The sequence below is a fragment of the Manacus candei genome, unplaced genomic scaffold (assembly GCF_025592945.1).
Source record: "Manacus candei isolate 608988 ecotype Guabito, Panama unplaced genomic scaffold, ASM2559294v1 h1tg000008l, whole genome shotgun sequence".
In the NCBI taxonomy this organism is placed as follows: Eukaryota; Metazoa; Chordata; class Aves; order Passeriformes; family Pipridae; genus Manacus; species Manacus candei.
The window spans coordinates 21,510,442-21,533,324 of record NW_026138056.1 but is presented as its reverse complement, the minus strand read 5'-3'; the positions used below and the strand labels follow the sequence as shown (position 1 = coordinate 21,533,324).

Here is a 22,883-nt window from a genome sequence, read left to right as displayed (position 1 = left end):
GATCTTAAAGGCGTTTTCCAAACCTAAATGATTCTGTTATTCTATGAAAAGCTTAGAAAGAGAGACACGAGCAACACAGCAGATCAATGCAGGTGGAGGAGGGACAACCCAGGAAGAATTATTTCTAATTGTTCCCACACACAGCCAAGGTATGCTATTCATGGAAAAACCCTTGGAATCCAGTCAGCACTGGTTTTTGAACAAAAGAAAGTCCCAACTTCCATTAATGTGTTTTTGGAAAAACATTTGGGTTTTTTTAATGCATGCATTTATTTCAGAAGATTAAACCTCACCTCTGCTGAAATAAGTACTGGAAATTACTAACATACAGTCCTTGGGGATTCTTGTCTTGATTCAAACTTATGATCATGAGTAACTACCCTGACTCTTTGGTATCACAGGGAAATGGCAACCTCTGTAAGACCTGATCTTCACATCTTATGACCTTCTGGTGAGGAAAGGACCCTCATATGAACCATACACAATGCAGGGTAGCCCTTGGCTAAAGAATAACCAGTAAGAGTAAGTTTAAAATGAAGAATCATGAATAAACATGGTGACACACTTGACTAATCCTGTACTGGAGAGGATGAACAGTTGAACAGAGGAGCTCACAGATGACTCATGTGCTGAAAAAGGCTTGTTTGTCTCATCTGCCTGAGGTCTGAATAGCACATATATGTGCAGAAACTAGTAAGGCTTGTCTGCAATTCACAGAGGAAATGGGTTGCATTCATAGAAAATATTCACAAAAAATATTTTGACCTGCTATGTGTGACTTCCTTCATAGAAAAATTCAAAGTCATTTAAACTTGTTATCTGCAAAAAATATTAAAAATTCACCAGCATGTAAACTGGAAAAATTATTGCACAATAATACAAGGACTTTTTCTTATTTTGTAGGGTACCAACCCCTTCTTTGTCATGCCCAAGTTAAATCACATATTTTTTTTTTATTTCTCTGTCAAACCAAAATACATGCAGAAAAAACTTCTAAGTAAAACATGGGTTACATTAAGTTAATGTCAGAGCTCCAAATTATTCTTCTATCACATCCAGTGTAGCTATCTTTAGTTGTTCCAGTAAGTCAGCTTCAAACAGGCATCTCTCCTGTTTTGTAATGAAAAGATAGCAAGTTTTTCCCCACAGCATCTGTGTCATTCTATAAATAAAATTCACAAGCAACTTTACATCTAGGACAACAGATCGGATAGATAAGTGTACTGATTTTTTTCTTCAGAAGTACTTAGTCCAATAATGCATTGGATACAAAGAATAGCATAGATTGAGACCTGAACTGTATTTGACGTTTGAAATGCATGGCTTAGTTTAAAACTGAACAAAGGCCATCCACACACAGATATCTGTCTGGCTTTGAATTCCTGCTTGGAATGAGCTGGAAACCTCTGTCATTTCCAGTGAAGGGGAAATGTACAAACCTGAAGAAAAAAACTGCATCAGTTTTCTTTTATTGTGCAAAAATTGCCTCTCAATGACTATCTAAAATATATAAAAATTTTCTCCTTGTTATGTTCCTGAAGAAGGTTCTTCCATATAAAAGTATTATGAGGGTTTATTTTGCTGTCACTTTCCACTTCAATTGAACTCCATAGCAACCAATAGCCCACGAATTACACACTCCACAGTCAAGCCTGTGTTACAAATCTCCTCCTACACACACTCATTCATATTGTGGGCACCCTTACTAAATGAATACTTTTTCCCTGATGTTAATGTGACTGAGCAAGGACCCTTTCTTATGTGTAATTTGGCTGTCAGGGACCTTTGCAGCCCCTGTGCTTGGGAAGGGAGACTGCAGGTGCTGGGGTTTTTCACAACCTTGGACCAACTTCCACCACAGACCTACACAGGGGAAGGAGAAGGTGGTATCTGTTCTTCCCTTTGCCTAAGCTCACAGAAGTGTCATACCATCTATCAGGGGATCAGTCCAAGATAAAGCATAAAATTTTTTCAGTCCGGAGAGTTCAAAAAAAATCCCTCCCAGAGCCCTCAGAAACTTGATCCCAAATGGAGAAGGCAACTGATTGCAAGCCATCACAGCACAAGATCTGTGACACCCCAGACATCAGGCTAATGTTTTGGCGGACCTCCCATGAGCAGTGTAGATCTCTGCTTAGCAGCCTGCTGCTGAGACAAAAGGCTGGAATTCAGTCTCAGATGCAATAGGGCTATTCCTCTTGCTGTGGTTTTGTTTTCTTCCTTCAGGAGTTAAGTATTTCTGAAATACACACTACTGGTTTTCTCACTTTTTTACTACCCAGAGCAAACTCCTCATGTTTGCACACTGTGCAAATTTCTCTACTGAGAAGGAGTAAGTGACAATCACAGTCACTGTGTTAAGATATTGTGGAAATTATTAAACGACCTATGCTACAACCTCTAAGTGCAATCAATAAATCAGTTTGACAAAGCCACTGCCATAATTTGCCTCACTAGTCCCAGATGCAATGTCCCTTGTGAGTAGCTCGGAGAAGATTGGCAAACAGTTCATTCCAGCATGAGCACAGTCAGGGAGTCTCTGGTAGTTTCAGGTTAGTGGTCTCCACTGTTTGAAATTTAGGAGATGACACATGGGAACAGACTGTCACAGCTCAGGGTACTGTTTGAGGTACATTTTAATCTCCTATTGTGATCTCGCCGGTGTTGTGATACTGTTCCTTCAAAGCACAGCTGTAGTAATAATGAGGAAAATGGATAGCTTGTACATGAATGGCTATAGTTAGAAGCATTAAGATTGATGAATTCTGTTGTTTACTTTATTCTGTCTGATTGCATAGCCTTTTCTTATTCCCTCTTGGCACTGCAATCCATCCTTGCATCACGCTAAGCTATTTGCTCAATTTCTTGCACCATTGCATTGCACGAGTTAATTTTTCATTACAGAAAGGGAAAGGATTTTCCTTTGAACATTATGATGCTACTGTTTAATCACTGAAAGCAATTATACAGTTCTTTTGCTTTGTTATTAGAAAGTACAAATGGTACCACCGTGTCAGTCTCCCTGGTATCATGTTTTCTCTATGTGATTCCACTATGTTTCCTCTAGCTATATCTCCACTGCACCTTCAACATCTTTCCACTTGTTCATAACACTACTGAATTCCTTTCATTGCTCTTCTTTTTTTTATCAGACAGTCATATTTTTTACATCCTCTTCTTTTTGAAATAATGCAGTGTAAAGTGAATTTCTTATTCAAGGTGAGTTTGGAATGTCATCATACATAAAATAATATGTTATCTTTTCCTATTTATTCTCCATCTCATTCCTAATGCAGCCTAACAATTAACTTTTCTGACCACCACTGCACAACAAGTACACTTCTTAATTGTGCTGTCCATAATGACCTGATGTTTTTCTTAAAAGGTTTAAAGTAATTGAAAATCCAGATGAAAGTGCACAGGGTTAAGAAAGGATAAATGGTCTGCATACAAGATGTGGTCATGTATTAAAATCAAACATGTTCTTAGACTTCTTTGTACAATAATGCTGCTCTTCTAGGTCATTCTAGAGTTTTCCACAATTTTTGCTAATCCTCGCTAACTTACACAATTTTCCATTTACTTTTGGTCACACCACTGTTTACCTCATCTGTATCTGCCAAAAGAAAATTATTACTGGGCATTATAATAACATAATTTTGTCACAAATCCTACTCTCTGCCTAAAGCATCAGGAGCCCTTTTATGTGCAAGGTTGTTCGGCTGTATATTTATTAACTTTTCTTAAAATACAAAGTTCATAGGAAGATTTTTTTTTAGGTAACTAAATGTCATGTTTACATATTTTACTCTAAAGAATTAACACAAATTATCTAATTGTCCCTTTGCTTGCAAACAGTCATTTTTACAGCAGATCCCAATGATGGCTAAATCAAACAACAAAGTTAAAATCAAATAACTGCTCACCAATGCATATATTCTGAGAGACCTGTGTTCAGAATGACAAAAGTCATATTATTGCTTGATGATATTTAAACAGCACCTGGTTACTCTTGTAGCAGTCATCATCAATCCAGAAAGCTTTGAAAAATTGTGGATTAATTATAATAATGTAGAGGAGGATACAAAAATGATGATGTTATGAAAAAACCTGAAGAGGCTCAATGGTCCCTATGCCTGTCTGGTGGAGGGCATATTAGGGTTTTGCTAGAAGAGAAGAGCGGACTGATGAAGCCATGTGGGATATCATCATCCAAGGTAAACAATCAAAGCTGAATCTCTTCAGAGATCTTCAGTAAAAGGTTACCAAAACATGACAAGAAGTGGCAAAAATAGAAATGCAAGTATATCTTAGTAAACGTCTAAACTGGCTGTTAAATCGGGCAAAGAGCATATACCTGTACTTATGTCTGTACTTAAATATGGGCAGGAAAAGTAGCAGACATTAAAAATATGTACAGAAGTGATGTCAATCACAAAAAGGTTTATAAATTTTTTTAGTTGGAGCCCTTCAGGGCCCATAAATTCAGACAGGAAAATACTCTAATCATTTCTTATAAGCAAATGAAAAAATGTGTCAAGGATTATATATCAAAGAGGTTTCCCACTGGAACAATAGGTAACTTGGATACAGTTGACAAGATGGAGGAATTTGATATTATTGATGTAGAAATAATCTTTGGGGTACTCAAAAGAGATGCAATGCAGATTCATAAGACAACAGTCTAGAAAAAATTACCTACACGTCTGTTCAGAAAAAATGATCAAGCAAATTTGCTTCTATGATTCAATCGAGCAGGAGAGAAGGACCAAAAAAAAAAATTGAAACTCTGTAGATTTATGAAGTAAAGGTTGTTAAAAGTGTATCAAATCATGGTGCTGCCAGCCACAAAGAAACCACTTCATAGTTACTCTGAAAATCTTATACATGAACATCAAGAAAAATAAGCAGTTTTCACCCTAGCCACTTTTGAGTGGATCATATTTCATGCAATTTCATTGAAGAAAGTGAGGAATGAGTAGCAATACACAGTCCCCCTAAGAAAGCAGATTTATTTTTTTCCCCCCAGAAATCCACTGAAATTGTAAATGAGCTATATCTGTAGAACTCATATCTGTAGAAGTCTCCAGATTTTACAGAATCTTTAACAAGATAAAACTAGATTGTGATCCATTGAACAATGAGCGAGTCTGGTCAAATGTTACCAATGCAATTAAAGAAAGGTATGTCTTTTTACTCACATCTCCAGGTCTGTCTCTCATGTGAACAACAGCTGACAGAAGTTGCTTTGGGAGATCCATGGACACATGACTTCCCGGTATGTCAGTCAACAAAAAACTGATAACTGAATGAATTTTATAAGCAGCTAGTAGAAAATGAAAGTTACGTACGGATTATATCAGTTTGAACCATACCACATTATGGTAGAAACCTTAGGAATTTAAATCTATAGACAGCATGAATGACAACTATTGTAATAACTCCAGTAAGTGAGGCAATGGCTCCTTTTGAAGAGTAATTACTGAATACAGAAACCAGCTATCATCAGCATTATACTACATGGTGTTACTAGCCTTTTACTAAGTGTATATTTGAGTGAATGGCAGCAATGGAGTAAACCTAAAGCCTAAAGGAAGATAAAAATCTTTTTCTGTGTATTTTACTACCACTTAAGCAGATTTAGTTGGGTAAGAGGAAGGAGAGAAATGTTCAGATCCTGAGATGGCTACAGCCATCTGAAGCTCTGCAGGTGAGGAAGTAAGCTTTCCCAGGAACCATTCTAGACATTTGCACATTCCCAGGATGTGCAAGATTTCTTTGACAAAAATAGTCATTTGGAATCGGTTGGGGTTTTTGGGGGGTTTTTGGCCTTCAAGTTGCAGATTAGAATTTTTGAGAGAACTGAAGGACAAAGGGAAAAGATGTAAGCCTGGATTGACTCCCCTGAAATTCTTCCAAAGTAGCAACATGAACAAATTAATGTGACTGGCTCAGCTCATTTAGAAATATAACAGTGTTTAGACTGGCTTTCTTAAAGCAGATGACACAATTATGGAGCAAAAATATTAAAGTGCAGACTGCAAATTGAAAATTAGAAACTGCCAGGGTTACAGTTGTTTTTAAAATGCCTCCCTATGTAGAGTCAGTGGACAAAAAAGGTTAGAATCAATTTTTAAAGTATGATTTTAGATAATCACAGAGAGAAAAATTAAGCTTATAATAAAACTCTAAGACAAGTATTCATAATTTTTGAGTACTTAAATTTATGTGAATGCAGTGACTTGGTACATAATTTCTCCATTAAAAAGAAAAAAAAAGAAAAAAAGAACAAGCAAGTGATTAATTAATACTTTACTTATATTTCATTATTTGTATTTGAAACATCAAATTTTTGCAATAAACTCTGGCTTTTAACTAAGATTTCTAATTCCATGTTCTAACACCATGAAGGTTTTTCTTTGATGTGATGGTGTGGATTTTTGTGTAACATACTGACAGCAAGAGTGTGGAAGTAACTGTTTAAGTTGAGATCCCAAAGGCAGCAGAAATAGTATTGTGGAGCCTTGTATGGACTACATGGTAATGAAGAAAGGAAGCCCAGCCTGGTATGCCTTACTCCCCTGAAGTCTGTACCATTTTTTGGTACATGTCAGCAATTCCCAGCAGGGTAGAGAGGAGTGTTGCAGGTGTGGTCCTTACCTTGGAATAGTAATGTTATATAATAATTTTGGCAGACCATCAATTTTTCTTAGGAATTTCCGGTGAAAAGACCAATCTAAGTGGTTTATAAACTATTAAAGTCAGTTGAGCTGAAAACAGAAATTCATATGAATTACAATATTAGGGATTCTGAAATAAAAGTTTCATTAATTTCTTATTACATAAGTTATCAGCAACTTCCTAAATCACTCTAACCTCTGTACAACAGAGTATATTTATATGCATGGATGTTTAGTCTCTACCTTCTGGCATCTATTGTTTCATAGCTTACTGTTTCTGGGAAAAAAACTTGCATTTTAGGTTTCTAAACAACTGGAAATTGTACAGTGATAATGTAATTTTTTATACTCTTCTATTTCTGTTTGCATTGCTTTTTATTATGAAGCTAATATAATTAATTCAAAATAATTTTTCACCCTTCTAATAAGAATTTTCACATAGTCAATACAGAGAATTACTGAAGAAATTTGATTAATTGAAGTCACTACTTTGCACTACTAATTCAATTATTAATAATTGCTCATGGAGCAGCATATGTAAGAATTAAGCTCAGAAAATAACAGAAAAATAAATTGGTACCTTTGAACCCAAGGCACAATGATGTCCCAACAGACCCTATGCTGGTATTTGGAGGAGGCAGCTCTGGAACCAGATAACTAGAACAATAAAGATACACATAGCAGGGAGACCCTATTTTATCAAAAGTTAACCAAATAGAGGCAGAAAAAGGATCAGCAAACATTGCCACTGCAAGTGCAGCTATTGGGCCTTGAGAAAAATGCCAGAAGGAAAACTTGAGTATTAGAGCCAAACATGGAAGTCTTGAACACATAAGTCACTCCTTGTTTTTACTTCCTCTTATTTTCTGGACAACAGTAGTATGCAGTCACTGGTACAAACTTGTTTACAGAGAAACACCTGATTTTTTTTCATCTATTTCTTCCCATAAAAAAACCCAAACCAAACCTAACCCAACCTTTATAAAACCAGAAAACTTTTAACTTTTTAAAACTTTTTATTTTTTAAGTTTTTTTTAAAGTAGCAAAGTCTACTGTTCAGGAGGTGGCATTGGAGATGACACCCTTACAGGGAAAATATGGCCTTTGGAAGATTTAATATATAAAAGTTATAATTTCATATCATGGGATGACTTGTTAAAATTTCTGGGTTTGTTAGTACTATAGTGGGTGTTCTTTTTTTGTATGTTATTGTCTCACGATTTATACTATATTGAAAGGAGAAAATTAGACAGGGAGAGTCCACTCCCATAGGTCTCAGCTCACATTTGTTGCAACAGCAGAATTAATTTGCTTAAAAGCAACTGTAGTACATAGTTCTCTATTCTAACCAATGTTTCAACTTCACAAAATCATTACTAAAAAAGCATTATGGCGGTATCAAAGAAAAACAACAAACAATCATGTCTTTGCAAAATGAATCCCAACATGCTGCAGTTTGTTTCACTCCACAAAAAACACATTTCAAGCTCTCTGTGATTTTCCCCCCTGATTTGGCAGAACTCATCACTCCATTTCCTTGCATTAGGCTGACTTAGCTTTGTTTAGTAGTTTGCAACAGTGTTTAACAGCCAAATAAAAGCAGTGGTTTCATTTCTGCATGAGAAGTATATTAAGCCATAAGGTGCTTAAGCAAATGTCTGATGCAAAGCATATCAATAGTCTCGTTCCAGATGCGGAATGCCTCACTTATCTGTATTGATACCTCAGACTTTTTTGATTTTTTGATTTTTTAATTTTTATAGATTTTAGAAGTAGTTACATAGTGGATGTAGATTTTAATGTATCAGTATTTCCAGTAGAAGTAACTACAGCAGCACATAACTCAGGTATCATTTCCACACTGAAGTCACCATCATCCTCTGACAAGACGCTGACTTCTCTACCAGCATAATTAACATGCAATCTTTTACTGTCTCATCGTATTATATCCCTTATCAGTATTTCCAGTAAAAGTAATGGCAGTAGCTTAATAGTTACACATGCCAAACCAGGTCCCATATCAATCCCTGAAAATTCTGTTAGCTGTTTAGTCTTCTTTTCAAGGTGGAATTGCAGAAAAACACCTTAAGGCCTGCTCCAGAAAATGTAAACGTAGGCAAAGTAACCTTCAAGCCCGGAACTTTGGAGGGCCTCTAAGGACTCAGCGTGCTGCAAGGAAGATGAAGATGATGAAAGAGGGTTCCCAAACTTCCCCAGACCCGATTCCCGAAGGGGTGTGCTGGGGAGTGGAACGGGGCAGAACCAGGGGGTGGACGAACGAGGATTGGATGGACATCATTATAAAATCATAGAACCTGTGTCTGGGGCACGCTTGGTATATATTCCTAGGGCCTGGAGGCTCATTAAAGTTTCTGCTCTTCTTATCTCTATACTAAATTGGCCTGGTGTCTTTTTTCTCCTCTGTCTTTTAGGCAACAGTATCTTAATCATTGCAAAATATTTTCTAATATTTGGAAATCTAATTTCGTTTAAGATTGGGGATAATTTTACTTTTATTCTATACATTCACTTTTTACTACCACCTTTGTTGAGGTAAACTCTTATATATAGGAAGATTCATATCCCACCTTTTGTTATCCTCAACTTGTATTACGTTGTCATATTTTCCAGACTTCTTGTTTTGTTATTCTTTTCTTGACTAAGCTCAGACTTGTCTTTTGTGCTAGTAATTAGATTACAGGTCAATTGAGATGAGTAAAGGCAAATAACTGCTGGTATACTGCAAATAATACTCCTGTAATACAGCTCTGAGTCTTTGCTTCCTCAGTAGTATTACCTTACTGTATCATTCTATTTGTAGTCCATCCTTTACCCAAAAATCTTTTCATCCCCAGTCAGTATTTTCTCCATTAATTGACTATGAATACCTTATTTAACAAATCAAGAGGTGAGAAAAGCCCAGTAGAGACAAATGTGTCAGCCAGGACATATAAACCAGTAATGGCAGGTATGTCCGATGTCTCACAAGTCTCCTTGGCTTTCAACATGGAGTCTATATCAGATATGCTTCTTTTTAAGTAAATCCCCAAATGATCCTGAATTACTTTTGAATGAGTAATATAAAATGTTCTCTGAAAGAAAGTGAATGTACATGCACCTGTGTATACACTTTAGCAGAGAAAAATAACGAGATGCTGGAAAAAGAAAAGGCACTCAGTGGCAGCTACAGCATACACAAGTTGCCATTTCCCCCACACTTGCAAAGCTCTTCTATTCAAATAGAATTGAAGGTTTTATCAGAGTAAAAGTGAATTTAAATTGCAGTAGCCAGCTAGAAGTGGCGTACATGTAAATGAGAACCTAAGAAATGGAAAGATTTCCCACTACCTCTCTCTAGGTCAGAGTTTATTCCTCCTCCTTTTTTATCTTAGTTTTCAAATGAATATTGCAGTGCATTTGGAAGTGGTATTTTTCAACAGTCTCTTTCTCTTGCAATATAAATCACATTTCTTCTTTTGTACCTATACAACAGACAGGTAGGATTAGCCCTGAGAAAGTAAAGCAATGCACACTTATTCAGAAACCTCACAAAATGAGAACAGGTTAGAGGATCACAGGTCCAAGATAATAGGAGAGGATGAAGACGCCTTAGATAAGGTTGTCACGCTGTGATGTGGATTTTCCTGGTTAGAAATGCCTATGCAAAAGCAATTCTGCACGCTAACACACACCCTAACACTCTGAAGGAGTGTAGGCAGCACACGTACTCTGTAGATTGATCCGCGCATATTTAATTCGCATGACTGGCATCTCTTGTACTTGTCTGAAAGGCAGCCAGGAAGAATTAAAGAGTGAACTGTTTGGCCTTGGCAAGGGGAGCACATGTTCCCAATCACACTGGAACAGTGTCCTTGCCTTATTACCTCTTTCTTTCACCTGTGTTACTTCATTCACATCTGAATGAACAGAATCCAGTTCCTCTACTGACGTGGTCTAAAACCAGAGGAGCTGAAATTGTGGCTTTGCAGAAGGGAGCACAGGACTATCTGTAGGAAAGAACAAGGAAGGGCTTGGTAAAGTATGTAAGAGTATGTGTTTTGTAAAGTACACTTGACAGTGGATCAGACCAAAGGTTCTTCCTTGCTGGTCCCTACTAAGAGTTTGATACACAGCAGGTTGGCAAGGTTAACTTGGAAAACATACTAATCTGCCACTGAAAAACAAATATTTCTTCTTATGTATGTTTTTATGGTAGCCAATAGCTTACAATTCCAATAAAATCCTGATTTTGATTGGTTAAAGATGTATTATGGGATATTATATAAATAATCCATATACACATTTCAAATAGAATGTTATTGATCCTATAGTGTTATAACATTACCTGGTGCTGTGAGCTATATTGCATATGTGAAAGAAAACTGGCACCACACGTGTTAATGTATGCACAGACACGCACCACCCACTGTGTTTCTGCAATGGAAAAGTTGAAGAGATACCTTCTCTCTATAAAGAAAAAGATAATTGCATATTATATTTCTATTATAAATGGGCAGTTTTCATAGGCAGTTACATAGGAAATAATTCCAGCAAGAGGTTAACTGGCTTGCTTTGCCCTCTGTCCCTGTTACAAATGGACCCTCCAGGAAGTTTCCAGAGCTGAGATTATCATGGTCTGTGAACAAGGGATAGTTGCTTTTTACTGCCTCTGTGATTGTTGCACTTATTAAAAATAAAAACTGTGAGAAGGCAATCAGAATTTAAATCCAACATTTCCTTTGTCTTAAGAAGTTATTCCATTTTCTTGTCTTTAGGAATCAAATTTCCAATCATGGCATACTAATTATGATGTTCCAACTGTTTTATTGGTTTACCCATGGCAAAGGAGGCAGAATATCTTGTACAGACAACCTTTAACAATTCAAATTTTTGTCTGGTTTATTAAAATGACTTTACTCCTCCATCCTTTTCCCTGACCTCCATCTCTATATTTTTAGAAGCATGTGACAGATGGGTGCTCGTACCACTTCTTTTCTCACATCATCAAGAGCACCCCAGAGATACACGGTCAGGGCAGTCTCACCAGTGCATCCACAGGACCAGCCTTGTGTCTTTCATCCTCCAGCCTCACCAAGTCAGACAAGCACCCTGAAGCAGGGTGACTGTGGTAGCAGGGTAGAATATACCCCAATGTGCTGTCCAGACATTTCATGGACCTGAGCACCTCCCACACCATACATATCCTGACCAAATTCACGCTGTCTGCTGTACCTCCTGTGGGATCACCCAATCTGCAAATCACACTGATTCCTAGGCATCCCTTGTGCTACTCTGATTACCTACCAGGGTTTGGTGGAAAAAGCAGATATTTTAATGTAAATTGCAACTGATACAGGGCTCAGGGTTCAGAAGAGTCTAAAATGAAACATGGACTGGGGAAATAATATATCAAGAAAGTATTAAAATTTAAAAATTTCAAATGTATTTAAAGATTCCAGCTCAGTATCTCCGCTTTTTTCTAATGCTTCTACTGCATGCAGCCTATTAAATAGCTGACCATAGAGTTACATTTTTCTCCTTCCCTGACTCCTTGCAGTCTGTTCGTGCTGCAATGCCTGAGTTTACCTTAGCTGCTTTTAATTAGGCTGGCAAGTTAGAAACTGATCAGAATATTAGATATTTAGAAAACTTGATTTAGGAAGTGCTCCAATAAAAAAGTATTCTGGTATCTTCCTACGAAGTTGCACCTCAAAAAGCTGCTATATATAAGAGCATTCATTCATGGTTTCCAGCTGTTTCCAAGGTTCAGAAGGACAAGGAGCTAAATAGGGTATTATATTGTTTGGCTTCCTACTTCTCTGTCAATACAGCTCTGTTATATTGTTCTTTTGCAAAACTCATCTGTGAGGATAACATATACAACTCATGTAGGAGTATTCTTTTTGGGACAAAAGCTATCACAACTGTATGCAGTTTCTCTTTTCTGACACCCAGACATAAACCCTCATGCAAAATTTGGGTCTTTTAAGACAGTCCAGGAGGAAAAGTAGAGGCTATGTATGTGTGCATATGTGTTTGCTGTGTATGTGCTTTTGGTTGCATTTTTCTTAATCAAGTGTCCTTCTTTCCATTTGTAAAGCCTGAAGATTGGATTTGGTTTCTTTTCTCCAGAGGAGGAAGGTGGCCTAGAGCCACTTTCTAGCCTGCCCTTCGTTTTCCTGTATTATCCCACAGGCTGGCTCTAGCAACTGTGTTTCTCACCCAGAGGCACTGTCCTTCACAGCTCTTCTCTCAGCCCTCAGCCCTCAGCCCAACACCATCCAGTGACCTCCTCTTCCCTCTCAATATGCGTTTGATTGCCATACCCCTTCCCATGGATTTTTTTTTCTTTTCAGTCCGGCTTCTCTCATCATTCAACATACGCTTCATAACTTTCCCAGCCATTGCTTTTCTTTCTCTTTTTCAGACATTTTCTCTCTCTTGCTGGATTCCTTTCTCAGCCCTACTCAGGACTCTCGTTTGTGTATGTCATCCTTCTGTCATTCATATGGGCTACAACTGCCTTCCCAATATGGCTACCATAACAAATGGTACTAATCGAATTAGGTTGCTGCCTGCAAGCAAATTAAGGCATTTCAAGACAGAGCTCCTCTTCCTCTTCTTTGTCCAACATTTAATTTGTGCATCTGTTACTCCTTGAAATGAGTATTCTGCTTATGCTATGCTGCCTTCCTCTACTACCCTAAATTCTGCTACCATTTCATAATAGCTCAGTAACGTAATACAAATTATTTTTTTTAATTTTATAGGCTACTTATTGGTGAATGCAATGGTTTCTTGCAATGTCAATCTGCATTGCTGTAAGCACCTCCCAATACAGAATCATTACTTCCTAACCAAACCCAAAGACTTGATGTGTAAAAATCATTCTGGTGTTAGGGATGGCTGTACTTCAGCTGCAATCTCTCATAATAAACAGCTATGAGGCTGAGTTACTGCCACAGTTTGCCTTTGACTATAAATCAGTCTCAGCAGATGTTCATTCCTTCATATTCTATTAAGCATCTGAGATTATGTTTGAAATATATTGGAATAATCAGCACTTGAGACATATTCATTTATACCAACAGTATCTGGCGATAATAATATCCTTGTAATTACACCACTATGAGCATTCTCAGCAAAGACATAATTTTTTTCTATCACAATCCTTTAAAATATTTATAGCTGTTGATTTACCACTGTATCAGAGTACTTCCTTTCCCTTTAGCCTATCTAATACACTTTCCTACAGAATGTTAAGAATCTGGCATTTGAGATTCCTTGGTTAATAAAAAACAGTTTATGGCTAGCAGTTGACTTGATATAATATGTTGTAAACAAAGCAGCAGTTTTTTTACATCTGACTTACAGAATTTTTGGAGCTATGTGACAGCTTCTAAGGCACAGACATGAAGACAGAAATTAATTACCATTTTACTACAAAAGACTATGGGCAACCTTCTGCCCTCTTACTCCAAGACACTATTTTCAGGGGATTGTGATTGGATAGAGTCCTTCTGCTGGATCTCTACATAGAAATAAATTTTACTCTGGCTGAACTATCTTGAAGGAAATATTTTTACTTGGAAGATTAATGAACACCTTCGGCTGAATTACTTGTTCACCCCAAATTCCATCTCCTTGGTATATAAGCAGCATGTATCTGAAGGCAGTAGCCCATGTAGGAACAGCTGTGGTAGTTAGTGAAGGCTTTCCTCAGTCCAAGAGCTGAAAAGGCACTTTTATCTGACTTCTTTAAAAGCTTCAGTTTCCCTAGAGGTGCATCAGAGGACTGAGGGCTTAGATTTGGTGAGTCTGATGAAATGACAAAGTGTGAGAAAGAGTATTTGTAATCCAGCACATGGAACATTGGTTTTTACGTGAAATCCTGGTTCATGTCTCATCAAAACTGTATGTGTGCACCTGTTTGTTTTAAAAACTGGAATTTTTTTATGATACAAATTATTTAATCAAAAACATGCATTACATAATTAGTTTGACATTCTTATCTTTGTTACTCCACAATTTGCATTTAAAAATAAGGTGAACTGTAAGAAATTATATAAGTCTTTGTGGGTTTCACTGAGTTCACACCTTGAGATCTGATCAAAGAGAAAAATGGCCCTCACCTGTAGTATTGTACAGTGATATAGCTCAACATTTTTCCTTTCCCTCACTATGGAACTTATCTCTCTTTTCTATCCATCTGCTCATTTTCATTTATTCAGTACCTCTGAAGTTTTCTGTTCTGTATCATATGCAATCAACATTAATTAAAAGATCCAAAATATACTGTGCAGGGTCTAGAGAGAAAGTGATGACATCAACACTAAGAAACCTGTCTAAAAACCAGAGCAAAACTGAACCAATGCAGCACATGCTAAATTAATGGAACTTTGGCACCGTGATAGATATCAGCTAGTGATTTGGCAATAAGAACTATCATCCCTTGTGTTTTTTTCCCAGTCATCGAGGAGGTTTTGGTAAAAACAATCATCATTATATGTTTTAACTATGTGGAAGCACAAATAAAATTCTTACCAGCAAACTTTGCATATAGCACAAAACCCTTGCAATATAACTGATGAGGAGGACAGGTTTAGCTCTGCAGAAGAGCATGAATCACATGCTAGACTGTGCCCACATTATGGATGATAATGTATGACACATTTACCAGTGGCATTTATATTTCAGAAAACAGTGACTTGAAAGCAAATTTGAGCTGAACATGAGCTCAAAATGTGATAGAGAACTAAGAACACAGTGAAGTCTTATATCTAAAAGGAGAGAACTACTGAACAGAAGAGATGGTATTACCACATGATGATTTATTAGTGAAAATCTTTATTCGGTTCACTCAACTGCACTAAAATGACAGGAAGAGTCCAGAAAAGAATGATGAAGAGTATTAGCAACCTGGAAAATCTTCCTAATTCTGCAAGTAAGGAAGTTAAAACTATTTAAGCTTTGGCAGCTTAAATATATAGTAATACATTAAGCTAGTGGATTACTTTGCAGAACATTATCTTTGCTGTGCTGGCTGCCCACAAGTTCTTAACCTTGTGGACAACATAAGGTTGTTTTGTCCTCGAGGAAAAGGGCATTAGCTGTTTTACATTCATATGGTTAAAGGTGAACACAAGAACCTCTGCTGCAGAGAAGCTAAGGTACTATCTTCTTGTTGCCTGACAGTAACTTACGCTACAGTGCCATATCCTCAGTGAATTCAAAAGTAGGTTAGATATGACATGGTCAAGACACAAAAGTACAAACATGGGAAGCTGTCATATTTTTGTAGTCTATTTAAACTAACACAATCCAGCAGCTGGAAGCTGAAGCTGGAAACACTGAGACTGGAAATTAAAACCTAGTTTTCTAGAGATGTTACATCTATCAATTGTGTTCTTGAGGCTAAAATTGCAAATGTTTCTGAAGGCTCACATAGAAATTTTATCTTTGATACAGGGAATACCTTAGAAACATCTTGAATCTGATTTGTCCAAGCAGTCACATTGCACAAATAATGACATTTCCTTTTAAAAATCAATATATTTATAAGCACAGATAGTTTCAAGGTTGCTTCTATCTCCTTGACATGTGACCCCAACAGCAACCATATTCTCAGGAGTATAAATGAATATCCCAGAATGTCTGGACTGAAAATCAATTTATGGATTATATCTATGCTGATTTTAAAAGATCCTTTATAAATTATTATTTCTTTATAAATCACCCTTATAAATTAGGATTTGATCATAAATAACAGCCATGAGGCAATGAGATTAAAGTTAGGAAAGGCATGCTGAAGGTTGAGCTCTTATTCTTGCATGCCAACATCCCGGTTGATTCCATTAGCATACAGCTGAAATGTGAGCTTGTGAACATCTTGCCATCACTGAAGACACATCTATAGAGGGGTTTCCCAAGATTCATGTATGTAAGATGTACACAATGCCTATTTGAAGTTTTTTTGTGACAGTTATGTTTTTTCTGATCAGTAACCTGCTTCTGTGCTGCTTCATAAAACGTTGCACTCACCATTTCCTTCTCCTTAACAGCTTTCCTCTTGTTGATGCCTTTAGACAGTAAAAAAGGAAGAGGAAATCCATTTACTTACAGCTGAAATCCTGTCCAAAATACCTGTTGCACTTTGAGCGCTACAAAAGCCCACAGAAAAAAACACTTCTTGTCATCTGAATCCACAGAAGAGATGAGCTTCAGTGGTGAACTGAGGTAAAATTTGCACACGATTTTTAATTTCACTGAGGAGTCTTAGGAAAGTACATCCCACCCTATTTGCCTCGGCTTTTCTTCTTTGAGGGTTAAAATTATATTTTCAGGATCATGTAGGGTCACTTTTGGGTTTGCACACACAGACATCCAAACACACATACACATGTACATTGATGCATATTAAAGGACTTGCAGAAAATTTGAGTCCAAATCTGACAGGAATCATTGCTCTGTCAAAAATCTCACTGCAGGAGCCTTAAACAGCAGCACTCTCAGCTTTCCAAGTGCAGGACTTGATGTACGAGGTTAATCACAAAGATTCATTTTGTTGAGGGATCAGAAACCCAAAGCTGGCTCTATATAATACCTAAATCCCTTAATGCAACCAGCAGAGCCACAGTACTTCTGTCCTCTAAAGCTGGTACTTTCTATTAATTCAAGATACCTGTGCATTCAGCTTTCTTTTCAGGCCAATTGCTAGAGGAAGAGTTTTGCAGTTGGAAGGAAGGAAAACTCACAGCTCCAAAAGATGGGAGATAAACTGCTGGCCCCTTCATAGTTAATAGAACTTTTATTACTCCCTTCAGTGCAGGATTTCACCAAATCCGTTTGATTATGTAAAGTTACGTTTCTGTATCCTTTTCTATACATTTATTCACATGTAAATGAAAGTCAGAAACACTTCTGAACTCTACTTTCACATGCAGATAAAACGTTTTTCCAGAAAACAACTAACATGAAAAATTGCAGGCATCTGTGTATTGTTCTCTAATAATTTCTATGATGTAAATTCAAAGCTCCAATCTATTGACTCCTAAGGATAAGACAACTTCACAGAAAACTTCAGATCATACCAAGACAAAATCCTGCCTGGAACTCATCAGAACAAATACTTAAAACCTGAATATGAACTTTAGCATGACTTTAGCATGACTTTTATGAAAAATCAGCAAAACACATGGTAACCTTACAGTTGATTACACTTTTCCATCTCACCATGAAGGAAGGGAAAATGGAATGGAATGACTTGTGAAGAGGACAATGTGAACATGATATTCCTGGACCAGTCCCTTTTCTCTGTATCACTTCAAATACATGGTGAAAGCTGACTTATCATATTAACATTTAGGGACATCATTTTGTAATAATGGCTGGGAGATATCTTTGTTCATACCATTCTGTTAAAGAAATGACCTGAACAGAAAATACACTTTGCATGAATCTCCCATTTATCAGAATAACATCATACAGTAATCAAAGTGTGTAGAAATTACAATGCAGCTTGTGGAAACACAGCACAGGCTATAATTATTGAAAGGGTTCAAAGAAACAAAGAAACAAACAAATAAATAAACAAAAAAGATCCATTAGGAAGTCTGAAGACAGAACAAATATGGTCAGTTTCTTCTGCACCAAAAGAACCTCCATATGTTTTGAGACATTTGCTTTCTGTCAACCTATTTGGCTAGTTTATGATATTGCTGAAACAATTGTAAAATAGACATTAATGTATTTATAGCAAACAGATATTATCTGGCTAAAAAATGGAAATATTTAGCAAAAAAACCCCCACAAACATGAGCTACTTATGTCCTAAAAATGATGAATGACAGGTGATCAGATGAGATGGAAGTTGTAGTAAAATGGGTATATGGTTACAAACTTTTATCAAAAATGGCTTTGCTGCTTAAAGGATGGTCACAAACATTCTGTTACAAGTTGAGTGTGAGTGTATGTAAAAAGATAAGGACACTATCTACATTTACCTACTCTGATCCCAGTTGGCTGCAAAAAGCAGAAGAATCTTCCTGCCACAGTGGTCACGATTTTCCAGTACTCCTGGGAACCCATCTGTCAGAGCCCGTTTGATTCCTGGATCGTCAGCCTTGAAGTTTTTGAACATATCCAGGTTTAATTGGCGGTACTGGAAGTACTGAGCCAGCAGTCTGAAGGCCTCAGTTTGGTGAAACTTTCTGGCTCGGAGAAATCTCAAGATGAAGGCATCATCTGTACGTAAAAACCCAATGTCAGGCCTCGTGATAATCATGTCCCTGACTTGCTGGATATCCTGATGCAAAATGTCTGGGTTTTCATTCAGTTCCAGGCGGGCTTTCTCTATAGTCTCTGGACTAAGTCCAGCTTGTAAGTGGGTCATCTCTGCAAAAACCTCTTTTCCAAATCCTTAAATTCAGATGCTTTAGTAGAGGTGCTGATCCCATTCAAGTGATGGTCTGCTGTGAGTGTGAACCATTCAGATGCTTTTTCCCATCAAGCTGATATTTAACAAATGAAAGCAAAGGGCTTTTCTTATTCTTGCGGAAAGAGTGACAGGTAGTTCACATGTAGTATAATCCATCCAAAGGAAAGTGTTGTTTATTCCATCACCTACTAAAAGAAAAGGAAAATATATAAAAGAAAGACTAAATACATATATAAAGCTTGCAGGAATGCATTTCTGAATTTAGATAGACATAAAATTTCTTTGTGTGCTTTATAGGTATGAGGATACCAGTCAATTTCAGAATGAGTGCATTTAAGATAAGGCAGTCACTAACATCTTGAATGTATGTATTCAGGTTTTCAGAAAAGTAATATGATTTATTGACAAAAAATACTAAGCTGTATCAACTTACTATTGGAATACACTGTGCAATGTTGTCTTACAGAAGTGGGAGTTGCAGCATCCCATAATTTTAAGCCAGGAATGACAAAGGCAAAAATAATAGTAAGTTTTTTCCACCCCAACAGGAACAACATTTCAGCTTCATAAGTACTCAGATTTACCCTCATCATACTAAGCAGAACAACTATTTGATTTGGTTTTATCAATTGTACTATTAGCTTGTAGCTTTCCTTGAATTAAACACTAAGCTGACTGTAAAACTGATTTTTAAAAAACCAAAAACTCCACCAACACCAGGGATAATTTCTACTTTGTAGAACCTCACTGAAGGTATTTCCCATTGAGACTTAATACATCTTCATTGGAAGCTCTACATGAATAAGGTATTTGATGTATCTAACAGACAGGGCTGGTGTTTTAGTTGAAAAGAGATGTGTTTTATACTAAACTTTTTTTCCAGTATATTGTAACTCTCCTGAATACCTAGTTCTGAATTTCATTTTCGTTTCTGTACTTTACCTAGTATTTGTTTTTACAGGTGTTAGAAGAAAAGCTGCTTAAGACGTTATGTATGAACAAATCGGTACAGAGCATCTCTTACATTTCAGTGACATAATTAAGCAAGAGGCTGTCATCGAAGTCTATGTAGTTACAGTTGTGCAAAATAAGATCAAGGTCTGTCCCAGTGTGATATGTGTGTGAAGAAAGATCAAGACCCATACAGTTTTTCAGCCATCACAGAAACAGACAAGCGAATACCCCTCCCTCCACTGCTTAACTGATCTCTCTCTAATTTCTGAAAATTTGGTTTTAAAAATTAAAAGGGAATCCCTCAGTGACAGACATACTTTTTGTATTTGAAGAAAGCTGTTTGGAAAGTTATGAATTATTTATAGCAAAACAACCATTTCACTCAGCTACTCCCCTGGGTTCAGCATTCTCAGATCAAACAAAGGGGAGAGCAGAAGCCAAAGCATTTTTTGGTCCAGAGTTTGCTCAAAGTTACATTGCAGGACCTGGAAGTCAATCAGCACAAGGGATGCCTCAGCTCCCTGTGTTGTGACCTTGCATGTTATTGATAAAAACTACATTTTAGATGGCACAGCTGCAGTCCCAGGATGAGATCCCAAAATTTGAATACAGAGAGTTTCTGCATATTTGCTTAAAGGACATTTGTGGTGGGAGATAAGCTTTTCATTTAACAGCAATGTGAATTGGACTTTTTTGTAGGTAACACAAAGGAGAGTTTATTAAGCATCCTCTTTCTGTATTCACTGTGGAACTGGAACTGAAAAGAGCTACCTGCAGGGCAGAGTATCTGGTGATTGATCAGCCTGGGAAAACTTCAGGAAAGGCAGAACTGGGAGAATAGAAGGCTTTTACAAGGCACTACAGAGTGCAAATGACTCCAGAAAAAAAGTCCTCAGGTTTTGAAGGATAATTTATGGGTGCAGGCTATTCAATTCTGAAAGAAATAAGAGCTGTATTAAAGGTGGATTCCTCATATAGAAATAAAGTAACAGCTATTTGTTTTGCTCTTGCCTTTATTAGACCAAATTAGAATAACTCTTATAGTATCAAGTGAATTGCACAGATGTAAAATTGCAGTAGGCCATAGGGAAACTAAGCCACTATTTTGTGACTGAGATTTTAAATCAATGGTGACACTATAATTTTCTTGCATAAATCACGGTTTTAGTTTCAACTGTCTCCATGAGCTAGTTAGGGGATCTTAGGTGTGATAATGTCACTGGGGGAGTGTGGGACAAGGATTGGTCCCTCCCTAGTTTAAACAGCAAATAGTAGAGTAAGGAAACTGTGCTAAAGGGTACTCAGCAGAAGAGTGGAAACAAGAAGCTTATCTGGGGTCTGCATTAGCTCTGGCTCAGGGCCCAGCACTCCTGTGGCTTAGAATCTCAAAATAATGGAATCACAGGATGGTTTGGGTTGAAAAGGACCTTTGGAAATCATCTGGTCCAACCTCCTTGTCATGAGCAGGGACATCATTCACTGAATCAGGTTGTTCAAAATCCCATTCAACCTAGCCTTGAACACTTCCAAAGATTGAGCATTCACAATTTCTTTGGGCAACCTATTCCATAGTCTCACCACCTCTATCACAAAAAAAATTCTTCTTTATATTCAATGTGAATCTGTATTTTTTCAGTTTAAAAATGTTAGCCCTTGTCCTATTACTACAGGCCCTACTAAAAAGTCTCTGACCATCTTTCTTATAAGTCCCTTTTAGGTACTGGAAGGCTGCTGTAAGGTCACCCTGAAGCTTTCTCTTCTGCAGGCTGAACAACTCCAATTCTCTCAGCCTGTCTTCACAAGAGAGGTGTTCCAGCCCTCTGATCATTTTTGTGGCCCTTCTCTGGACCTATTCTAAAATGTGCAAGGACTAGTGGCAGATAACTGTGTCACACACTTAATCCCCAGTGGAATCATCCATTTTGTAGGAGTTTACGGGGAGTAAAACTGCTCTTTTTCTGACTCCCACCTCCACCAAGATACTTTCTTTCAAAATAAGGCAAATTTTTGAAAGGTCAACTACAGTCTGCTCCAGAAATAAAAATGAGATTTGACCAAGGACACAAAATATGGCCCTTCTTATTGGATCCCCAAGTATTTAATGTCAAAAATTATGCCACTTATTTTCATTAAAGTTGCCTACCACTTTTAACCAAATTAAATGCCCAGGATTATCCTAAGGCAAGGGAGATACAGTCCTTTCCTGTCAGATGTTGTTGCCAAAAAAGCAACTTACAAATACTCAGTCTAACAAAAGATATATTTTAAAATGCATTTCGGAATTTTCTGATAGTGAGCTGAGCTATAACCACGGATTACAGTTATCTATAGATTATCCTGATTAGCAGCCAGAACACACTGCACTGAAATATTTTATTGGTGTGAAGTTATATATTGCAAAATAATCTAAAATATGTGTGAAAAATTTTGTTGCTGTTTTAATCGTAACACAAATCATGAGGTTAGGAATCCACTCTCACACCATTGCCTTTAAGGAGTCTGATATACATCAGTGGATGAGTCTGTACTCCCACTACTAACCTTGACAATAAGTTTAATGCTCCATAGCTACCCAGTTTAATTGTCACTGCACTTTCTCAAATGGTACTGATTTATTCTGATTCCCAAGGTATAACAGACCATTTTCACCCCCTCCCACCCATGGCAATTTCTCCTTCTCTTCCAGTGTTGTGTGCAGTTCTCATCCATCTGCCAATTTGTCAGATGTTTACATCTTTGTTCAGTTTGGTTCAGGGTTGGTTTATCTTCCAAATGAAGATGCTGGCTTTTTTTCCTTACCTTGAATATTGTTG

General features: G+C 37.2%; 1 protein-coding gene across 2 annotated transcripts in view; it reads right to left on the bottom strand.

Annotated features, from left to right (window-relative positions):
- CLVS1 (clavesin 1) overlaps window positions 1–22,883 on the bottom strand; it is a 100,288-nt gene that overhangs the window by 70,727 nt on the left and 6,678 nt on the right. Inside the window, exon 2 of one of the 2 annotated variants that reach the window (XM_051771229.1) lies at window positions 18,683–19,304. In XM_051771229.1, the coding sequence (XP_051627189.1) occupies window positions 18,683–19,071 (389 nt within the window). In that variant the 5' untranslated portion in view covers window positions 19,072–19,304. The remainder of the gene's footprint in view (window positions 1–18,682; window positions 19,305–22,883) is intronic. The other variant, XM_051771238.1, reaches the window with a different exon arrangement.